Genomic DNA, 10,794 nt, shown 5'->3' on the forward strand with positions numbered 1-10,794 from the left:
CTCATCTGTCAATCCAGACATCCTTTAAGTCGGTATTGAGACAGCTACTTATCTGTGATGCTGCTATGGTTTCAAAGGTGTTTTAGAGGCCTAAGATGCTGGCCTTAACTTGGCTGTCCAGGGCCATGTTTTATCCTTCATGGACAGCTCTAAGTTTCCAAGAAGCAATGTCCTTATTTCCAGGACTGGGCAGTCCTTTAGTCTTTTTTACTTAAGCATGAACAATACCAAAGTGTCCAGTAAAATTCCAGTGCCTTATTACATTGTACAGTATACTGTGAATTAATATAAGTAAACAAAGTTAACACACTTTCATAGTATAAAGACTGATTGATGTGATAGGAAAGTGAATTTTCCTAACAGGGTTCATTGTCTTAATCAGACTACAAGCAAAAGAAATCTCAGAGAAGGATATTATGACTACAAATAAGACTTGTGATACACTACAGAAAGTGCTGACTTTTACTGTAGTCTGGTGCAGGAAATACTCTTATATTTGTTTACTGGATGGTCAACACCTTTTGTCCATTTACATTACCATTCAACACAGAAAGTGCACATTTCAGCTTTTCTTTCTCCATAAGTATGTTAAGAAAAATAGGAAATCTTCATTTAAATAAAATAGTAAAACCAGGTTTCTGCTTTTATTCATTCTTCTTGTGCTCATTCTGGCTCTATTTCAGCAAAATCTTGCAAGGAGAAGTACATTTCACACTGGTACAATTGTAATTTCCAGCCTATGCATCAGAATTTTAAAAGTTTGTTTTATTTTCATCTTAGTACAGAAATGTCCTAAAAAGCACTTGTATGCACAGACTTATCAAATAGATAAGTCCCCTAAATATGAATGTGCTTTATTGTAGCTTTTCCATCATTTTGTCATAATTATTTGAATCTGTGTTGGACCTAGAGTTATGTAAAGTGGGTAATTTTTAAAGACTGGCTCATTTCTTCAAATTTACTGAGCAGGTTTTTCCAAAGCTTGGAAAGTGTTGTTCTGAGCTACTGAGCAAATCCTAATTTAAGTTTTGTGCTGGTTGGAAATACAAACCAGTCTGTTATGTCTGTAGTTAAGACCTAACAGACCTTCCCTCCCAAGTTGCTGGCTTTGCTGTAGCACAGGTTCTTAACCCCTTCCTGTTGTCTGTTCCACAGGTAGCTCGTTGCTGCTTTTGCTGTGTACCTGACGGAGACGGTAATTGTATTTTCTCTGCACAATTTACCATTTTTGTGGCTTGTGGACCAAAGCCAAGAGAGAAAGGACACAGCTGTGGATGGAGAACTGCTCATACCCTCATTCAATAGAGTACTGAATGCAAACTGAAGCAAATGAAGTGCTCCAAGTTAGGCTATAGAGGGAAGTGAGAGATGTCACAACACCATTTCAAAAATACTAGGCTAGTTAATAATTCTTTAAAGTACATTTCATTCCTCCAACATACAAAGAGTAATCTCTGGTTTTGGCATGCCTGTGAGTGTAACTGGCTGCTGGACTTTTGGCTCAGCAGCTCTGCAGGGACTGCAGTTGAGGAGTGAGATAGCAAGGGAGTGTCCTGTTTGCAGACCTAGTACAATCAGGATTATCAGCTTGGACTTGCCAGAAAAATACTGCAGAGCAATTGCAGATCAATTTAAATGCTCTCAATGCTCAAAATCTATTCAGTAAACCAGGAAGCTGTTACAGGGCAGGCTTTCAGTCTTAGTCCAGTTTTTTCACTCAGGATTTAGGCCCATGCCCTGAGAATGAGAAAATGTTCAAGTGTTACTCTGTGTCAATCACGCTTTCCCAAATCACACCATAGACGTTTTGCTGTGTTCTCTGTGAAGCCAGCTGCTGTTTTCAGCTCTTATTACATTTGCATAACTTTCTTGTTTCCTATCTCTTATAGCTGATGCTGAAGAGCATGCTGAAAAAAGGGGAGGCCAGACTGTGGTTTACGATGAGAAGAAGGGCACAGTGTACAGTTATGCCTACTTCCACTTCGTTTTCTTCCTGGCTTCTCTCTATGTGATGATGACAGTAACTCATTGGTTCCAGTAAGTGTATTTTTTAAATGTGTTTCTTTAATGCCAAGAAATTAACGTCTCTCTGTGTTGAGAGGAAAGATGTGAACGGGAAGTTCTGCTGTGTGGGTGTTTCCAATCCTTATGGTAGAAGTTTGAAGAGACGTTACATGTCTTTCTTGGGCATTCTTGAGCAAGATCTTGCTCTATAAAGGACTGCTCTCCCTTGCTTCCTCCATGGTTTAACCTAATTGAAATATTTTGTGTCATTCAATTTTTTTTTCCCTTAACAGTTATGAAAGTGCTCAGATCGAAAAATTCTTCACTGGAACCTGGTCTATCTTCTGGATTAAGATGGTCTCCTGTTGGGTTTGTGTCTGTCTGTACTTATGGACTCTTATTGCTCCACTCTGTTGCCCAACCAGAGAATTCTCAGTGTGAACAGTCTAAAGGTCATTTTAAGTTTTTCTCTCTCTCTCTTTTTTTTTTTTTTTTTTTTTTTAATGAGGAAACACCAATTGCCCACTTATCATAATGTACCATAATGTGTATTTTAGTCAGACTAAACAAATGATTGAAGACTTTTTTTTACCATTTTTTATTATCATGAGCAAGCATTGCCTAAGGAAACAAATCTGTTTTGAAACTTTACAATGCTTATGTGTGGTGTGTAGAAAAGACAGTTGTTGCATAAACTGGAATAAGTGAAATACTCTTCAGATAACTGACAATCTTGCTCTGGTGTCATTGACAAGAAAAGAAAAACTCACGATGCAGATGGTATCTTCTTACTTCCCAGAAATGTTTGGTATCTTCCAGCAAATACCCATTCATTCCTTTTTATACTTTTTCATTAACTGTTTCTTTTACAGTTTGCAGTGATGATTTGGACTGCTGTTCTGTACAGCATATAATTCTTTTAAGTAGTATTGAGATAATTTTTTTTTCAAAACCATATCCAAATACTTCCGTAGAAATTAGAGAATATATAAAATTTGACTGCCAAAGCATACTAAAAATTGTTTATCTAAGTAATAAATATATTAAGTTATTTTATACCTAGATTGAGAAAGGAATGTACCAATGATAGTATTTATTCTATTAGTACTTTAAAGCCTCTTGGATATTTTATGCAATTCAGATTTAGCCCAGTTAATACCTGAAGGGGAGTTCTGCACACAAATTCTCAAACTGAATTTTGTCTAATTTTGCTTTACCAGGTCACTCAAAAGTTGAGTGTACTGCATGGGGATGTAATATAAGGTACATTCTTTATTCACATCACTTACTGTTGAGAAAATGATAGTTAAGGGAGCACTGCCCCTTGCTGTTAAATTTAAAAGTGGGGTGCTCATTTACTTTTCTGCCCTGCTGTTTCAGCTTGTCTCTAAAGGTTTCCCAGGTCTTCAGTTCTGTTTCCATGACTAGTTTTATAATATTTTAGATGCATTGATGGTCAGAAAAGGACTACAGTGTGTCATCATCTTTTCTGCTTGTGTGTTGGTTGGAAAGTATTTTTTTGAACTGCTATATTTTTATACTCCTCTGTTGATATTAGTTTTGCTGTTGGGATGGGAGTTAGCCAGCCAATGTATTAATGGAGACAGAAATTCTCTTGCAGATCTCCTATTCCAAGCACTGAAGTAAGCAGTCAGAAAAAACCAGAAGACACAAATACAACAAGCACCTGCCTTAGTACAAATGACTTGACAATATTAAACACTATTTTGTCACCTTTTTTAAAATTAATTTAAGCAGATGATTTGGTGGCAAAACAACAGCTCAAATGCCCTGAATGCTGAAAAAGGTTGAACCTCCATGTTTATCTGCATTCTGGTGGGATGAATTTATGACTTGAGCTAGTCCTGGTGGTTTTTGTCTTCTCTCACTCAACATGTATATTCACACACATGTACAGTGTAAAATATCAACCAATTAGCAGCTCTCTTTTTTTAAAAATATGATTGAGCCTTAAATCTTCATCCACTGCTTTCTGCAAATCAAAGAAAAGCACAACATGGATGCCAGCAAAAGATTTGCTTGCCTTAGTTGTTCTGTTGTAATAGTTAATGAATAATGCCCGCCTGGTGAGTAATCTTAACATATTGGATCTTGATTCTCATCTTGTTTTCATTGCCATTTTGTAGCTGCCTTCTTGTTACGGTATCCCAGGGCTTCTGTCCTCTTTGGAGCTTTCTAGCTCTTACCTGAAACAAAATCACTAGGTCTGCAGTCCTGTCTACTTATGCCACCTATCCCAATGATTAGAGCCTCAAAATACATGTCCTGAGATCTAAGGGAAGGAGGAGTCTGTCTAGCAATGTCTGCCTTGGTGTTCTTCTTCTTTGCACCAAGAGTTAAAAATAGCAATTGAAGCTGGGCTTTGACACTGAGTTAGAAGAGCAACAAATAATTCTGGACAGGGAGGCAGGTTTTCCTCTTTCCCTTTGCTTCTACTGGGAAGTTCTGATCCTGCCAAGAGCTTTGCTAGCATGGGGACCTGTCAAACATTTCTGCTCTGCATTTAGAGTCTTGCTACACAGATATTTCTGCAGCTGAAGAAGGCTTTTATTAATGCTTTTGAAATCCAGAAGCATTTGTCTGTCCCATCTCTAAGATAAGAGCTTGTGGGCTGTGCAATGATGACTAACAGTTGTCCCACCTAACTCACCACCAGTTCTGACAAACAGTTTTGATCCAGTGCTGCAGTTGTGTGCTACAACTGAAATAGTCCAGGCTCATGCCTTGCCTGATCCTAAGAGGCATGCAAGATTTACCTTCTAGTGCCATATATGTTGTACTATGAGAAAGCAAACTTGGTTGGGTTTTTTTTGTTTGTTTGTTTGCTTTGTTTTGTTTTGTTTTTTTCCTAAATTAGCCATGGTTTTTGTAACAGAACAATCAGGGAAATGAGCTTTACAGAGGAAGGCACACACTCTGTCAAGTTACAGGGCAGGGAAAGATTCTTGTTGTCTAGCTTTCATAACAGGCATCCCAGTCACAAATGTGGGTACTAATCTTGGTCCTTGGATGTTCTTGTTTACAGAAACACTTATTTTATCTAGTATTTGCATCAGGGCTTTCTGCATCTCCTTGTGCTGTTTGTTTTACAGTTTGTGTTTTGGGAAGTAGGTTCTGCACAGAGGAAACAAGGCTGTAAAAAGAAAAACCACAGTGAGGCGTGAGTCCATTCTTCCTACACAGCACTCACCTCACTGAGCTGCTCCTTCATCCTTCCCTACTAACAACTGTTCACCTTAAGTGTGTAATCTGCAGGTATACACAGAGTGGGAATAGGCCTGTTTACACAGTTCTGTCTACTTTGAGCAAATGTTTGGGGGGAACCCCCAGAAATAAATAACTTTGAGGGCCTGTGTGTCCATGGTGCTCCAGATCCAGCTGTGGACTTCCAGGCCTTTCTAAGGAAACAGTAACTAGTAGCACTTGGGTGTGCAAAGACACTAGTTCCTCACCAAGACAAGGCTTCCTGCTGGCCAGGCAAATGTTACAGTCTTAGTGTTTGCTGTAAAATCTGTACTGTGAACTTCCATGTGCAACTACATAAAATCCTTGGCTCGGGTCAAGGAATCAAATTCCCAGCCCATAGATTCCAAACAGTTCATGTAAATGGGCTTTTAAAAAAGTTTGTTAAGAAGTGCCTTCATACCTACTGCTGTGATAACTTAATTCAGGTGGCACTAGAACTGGAAAACCTGGACTGAGCCTGTGACTGGGTGATGCTGCCTTGTAGATTACACCAGTGTGTAAAAGGCACAATCAGATCCAGAGTGCACATGGAAGACCAAACAATCTGTGCTTGACAAACCTTTGGGGATAAGACTGCTTCAGGTATTACTGTGCAGTGGAAAATTAAGTGGGAAAACTCACAAGTAGCCTGATGCTTTTGTAAATAAATAATTTTTTTTAATATTTAAGTTGTAAACAGTCAGCTTTCTCTCCCCATACCTGAAAGTGCAGGTGACTGTCTGCTGAGGCAATTCACAGCACAGTGTCTATCCTGTCTTGTACTGTGTTTGTTCACTGAATTTGTTCCCAGATGTAAGCAGTGCAGCACTTCTGGCTCCTAGTGGTTTTGGGCTGTGTGAAGTGAGGAAGCTTACAAAGACAGCAAGACCAGGGAACATGTCCTGTACTGTATTTCCTCTATTTAAATTTTAACTCATGCTATCTTTAGTAGGCTCTTGGAGGAACAGACAGTCTTGACAGAAGTCCTGCTGGGAAGGGGAAACAATTTTATTGGCTTTTTTCTACTTTGTCAAATTTGCCATCATAAAGTTTATACAGGACTTCAGTCCTGCACTATCATCTAAGACTGGAACAATTTTACTTTTTTTCGTGAAGGCAACCAAGAGCCGCAGTCATGACTGGTTCTTGTTTGGGGTAAAATAAGTGGGACAGACTTGGAGAGCAAGTGTCTGAATCCAAGTAACTGGACTATCAAATGAGATGATAAAACTTTACCAGGGATGTGTGGAAAGCAGATGGGTATGCTCGTTTTGCGTTGGCCACATAGTTCCACAAAGTGTGCGGGCAGCCCTTGAAGCTGGATGCCAAGTAAAGAGCTCCACTGCAATCACACATTGAAGGTATTGCATCTACTCTTAGCTTTCTCCTTCGAGCATTTTCATGAGGTTCAAACAGCTTGTACATGTCCAGCTAATGTGGTAAATCCTGCCTGGGCTGCTTTCCTCTGAAATGCAGCATTCAGTGTTGCTAGTGTATGTATAATCCAGAGAGAGGGTTTGTCCCCTCACAGAATCATAAACACTGCATGCCTATTTATTTATTTATTTTGTGTTTTAGCACCTTTTTACAAGTCTATAAGCGCTTTGAGATTATAAATGAAGCATGTGTAATTGCTTTGTCAGCTACTGCCGCAGCCGTTTCTGGGCTGGAACATTGCTTTTAATGAAGTAACCGTTGCACTTGTGAAGAAGCTGGTTTTTAACAGTTCCTTGGTTTTGAATGATGGCATGAGGAAAATTTGAGTACTTAAGATAGTGCTGCTTGAACTTTGGCCGGCAGCCTACAGTATAGTGGGCATCTCTGAACAGATCAGCAAGAAAGTAATCCATTGACTATTTTAAAACTGCGCTGTAAAGATTTTATAAACTGCTGGGCTTTTCTCCTAAGTTGATGAAGCAAAATACCACAAGACCATGCCCTTGTGGCTATATGAGTTGCGATTATCCACAGCTAAAATTTTGCTCTCATTTTCCTTCTGGGCTTTAGAAGCAATGTCTTTTGCTTGGAGGCTGTATCTCCTCATTTTACTTGCCTTTTTCTTCTAGGATTTGTTTTTTAAAGGCAGTGTAAACCTCCTTCATTCCCAGACAACGTGCTACCTGTCAGATGGGATGTCTTTGGTGCTAGAAACTAGCAAAGACCTCTTTGCTAAGTCTTACTGATCCTTTCCTTTTCATAGCAGGACAGCCTGCAGCATTGAAGCAGAGTCAAGGATCATAGTTTATTACATGGATCAGTTTTTCTCTGTGACAACTGCTTCTTTGTTTTCCAAAGAGGCCTACGAGTTCTTGTGGGAGGGAAACACATAATGAACACCATGACATTTTACTTGTGTTTTCAGTTTTGTAAACAGTAGTTAAAATTCAGTGTTTCACATGACTGTACAAGTGAATGCCAGGGGTCAAGGAACTGGTGTGCCTCTGCATTTTCTACATCCTCATGGCAGAGTGCCCAAGTGCGCCAGGATGGGGATGTAGACACACTGTACAGAGTTTGAAGCAGCAGCTTTGAGAGACTGGCATGATGATTGCTTTCTAATGCCCAAGGAAATTCTGTAGGTCTCAACTAGGCCTTAAATCCCATTTGTTCAGGAGTTTTTATCAAATACGGATTTGATTCTTTCCCTACCTGTTCAATAATGTTGTTTTTAAAAAGTTAAGACTTATTTCAGATATAAGCCATGCTGGCTTCCCTGCTGCATGCCAGTCCCTGATAGTTCCCAGGGCGTAGTGTACAGACATTATCACAGACTTGTTCAGAGCCACATTCATCAGCTTTGAAACCACTCCAGCAGCCTAAAGCTTCCAGGGCTTTTGCTCACCAGAGCTGCAGGGTGCAGCACTGCAGCCATGCTTTTGCCAAAGAAGCCTCAGCATGAAGGCAAGAAGAAAGTGCAAAGCCAAGAATTTTGCAAAACTAAGGGGAAGTAATGGATCACTGGACATACCATAGCTTTAGTTTTCCTCTTACTCATAGAAGTCCAGTTGCTTAGATGTCCTTTGGACATCCATGCAAACTTAAAGTGCAGAGAATTAACTTCCAGATAAAATCATTCTACTTGTAATACAGAAGCTGAGAAAAGATTTACTAGGAACAATTGGGTTCAGTGTCTGTTTTTTGTTCACCACTGATGTGTGGTGTCCAGTCTCATGTATGCCATGTTCAAAAACTGGATGCAAAATAGTCAAAATATAAACACATTTTCTTAATGGTGAGGGGATTTTAATTAGTCTTTTCCAAGGTTCTTAATATCTCAAGGGAACTTTTTGGTTTGTATATGTGGTTTTATTAAGCTGTAGCACAGTGAGGTTTGCTAGTTTACTTAACTTTTTTGCAAGTGTTATGGTCTTTAGTAACTGTAACAGTTCAACTTTTAAGGATTGGTTAAGATTCCAGAATTGTAAAATCTTACTTGTAAAATAGTCAACAGCTTGGCCTTTTTAGCATGTTAATGGTTTTTATGAACACTTCCTTTTGTATACTGAGTGAATGTATTGTTTTAGTGTTTAATGGACCAATAAAATTTTCTTACATTTGAAATGAATTGTTGTGATACATTAAATTTTCAAAGTCAGTTCATTCTAGAAGAAACTAAAAAAATAACCTAAATATATGAGATAATGCAGTTACTGAGCCAGTAAAAGTAAATTGGTTGCTTTTTTCATTAAATTTCAATGTTGTTTAACAAAAAAATGCTGCTGTGTGGAATATTAGAGGCCTTCAATGTCCATGTTATTTCTGTATTTCTCTGGTGTGTAACACTGGATGATGGCACATAACACAGATTTGTCTGTGGCATCTGTTCTGTACAATCCAGCTCCCTGAGATGTGTGAGATACCCTGGCAGTGCAAAGAAAATATCTTCCAAGGCTGGTGTAGCACTGTGGCACTGTGCAGCTGTTTGAGATGCAGATCTCTGATTTTTTTCTTTTTTTTTTTTTTTTTTTTTTTTTTCCCTCACTTGCCCAGATGGTGGGGTGGGCAGCTGTTGAACTTGACATGCTGAGAGCTGTTGAACTTGACATGCTGAGATCTGCACCAGGGAAAGTGCTTTGTGTTCACGTGTGGTAGTTCCTTCCCTCTCACCATCCATGTCCTGTTTCATTGTGTGCCAGCTGCACCCTGCCTCCTGGTACTGGTGGCACCCGTGCTGGGGAGCTGACCAGACCCACATCAGGACACAGTTCCCTGTGGTTTTGAGAAACTGCTGACCAAGCTTCCAGCAGTGGCTGTTATTCCTTGTGCAGCTCTTGGTGTGTGAGAGAGCTCTGGTGCGTGAAGCTGGGAGGGTGTGTGTTTCAACCTAGGAGCAGGTTTCTGAGTGGTGCCCAAGGACTGACACAGTCAAGTGCCTGTGCTCCATAGCCTCCTGCCAGCCTGCCCACTGCTGCCCTCACCCAGTGCTGCAGCATCCTGGCAGGATGTTCCCTCCTCACAATTCCAACCAGATGGTCTTCAGGAAACAGAAGACCAGAAGCACTTGAAGCACATGGCATTTGCCATGGTGTTTGCAGCACACAGGAAAGAGTTAACTTTTGTTGAGAGGGTGGATCCTGATGTAGAAGCTGCAGGACTCTGAACTCCAAAGTAGTTACAGCTGCTTCTCCAGCTGAGTGCAGCCCTGCTGTGCAGACAGTCGGGTCAAGAGCGAGCTACATGTTCAATTTTAAAGATGTGGGATTGCAGCATCTTCACTTGCCAGAGGCCACACATGGAGCTATGTCTGCATTGCACAATAGTCCAGAAAGGGGTTGTGGTGCTAGAGAAGCTTGTTTTAACACTTTTAAACAGGGACTGCTGGAAAGTCCTGTTTCCAGGACTTTCTGGAAATCTGATGAGAATGTAACAGGCAGAATGTTTCCCAAGCCCAGACTGATCTTCTTGGGACAAATGTTTGCTACAGCTGGCTTCACTCTTGAGCTTATGTGCTGCCCAGCAGTTGGTGAAACAATGTAACAGACACAGTAAGCTCCCATGGTAAGGTCCCAACAGCACCTTCTGAAATGAAAGTTCTGGCTGTCTGACTTGTGACTTTTATCTGTGGCTGTCAGCACTGCAAGCCAGTAGGTTTTCTGTCAGAGGGGGATTAGAGGCTCACAGCTTCACACAGTTACCTTTGGCAACAGCATGAGAACCAGAGCCTGTATCTTACCTTCCAGCCTCCAGTGGTCATGGACTCGAAGAGAGCCTGAAACAGGCAAGTTCCATGGTGGTAAGCCAGCTGATGAGGCAAAGGGCCAGGATGCTCCCTCTCAGCCACTGTAGCAGGAAGAGACAGGGGGACTGAGCAGAGCTTTGGAGCCTGGCAAGGATTGGAAAGACAAGTGCAGTCATGTTTTCTGATGGAGCTGGTGTGTGCTGCCCATGCTGCAGACAGGTCAGGGTGGGCCAGGCCTGTTGCCTCCACTGGGAGGAGACCACTTGTGCAAAATATGAGTGCTGCAGGCTGCATGTGTTCTGCAGTGGTGGTACGGTGAGTGTAGTGACTGCCTTCTGCCCTGGCTGTGCCCTCACCATTCAGAG

The 10,794-nt window shown here is 40.8% G+C and overlaps 1 protein-coding gene across 1 annotated transcript in view; it reads left to right on the forward strand.

Moving 5' to 3' along the window:
- Positions 1-8,815, forward strand: part of SERINC5 (serine incorporator 5) — a 54,514-nt gene extending 45,699 nt beyond the window's left edge. Inside the window, exons 10-12 of the mRNA XM_068176136.1 lie at positions 1,156-1,195; positions 1,890-2,037; positions 2,298-8,815. Coding sequence (XP_068032237.1) covers positions 1,156-1,195; positions 1,890-2,037; positions 2,298-2,445 — 336 coding nt within the window. The 3' untranslated portion in view covers positions 2,446-8,815. The remainder of the gene's footprint in view (positions 1-1,155; positions 1,196-1,889; positions 2,038-2,297) is intronic.
- The last annotated feature ends 1,979 nt before the right edge of the window (positions 8,816-10,794 follow it).

Source organism: Anomalospiza imberbis, chromosome Z, assembly GCF_031753505.1.
Source record: "Anomalospiza imberbis isolate Cuckoo-Finch-1a 21T00152 chromosome Z, ASM3175350v1, whole genome shotgun sequence".
Taxonomy (NCBI): Eukaryota; Metazoa; Chordata; class Aves; order Passeriformes; family Viduidae; genus Anomalospiza; species Anomalospiza imberbis.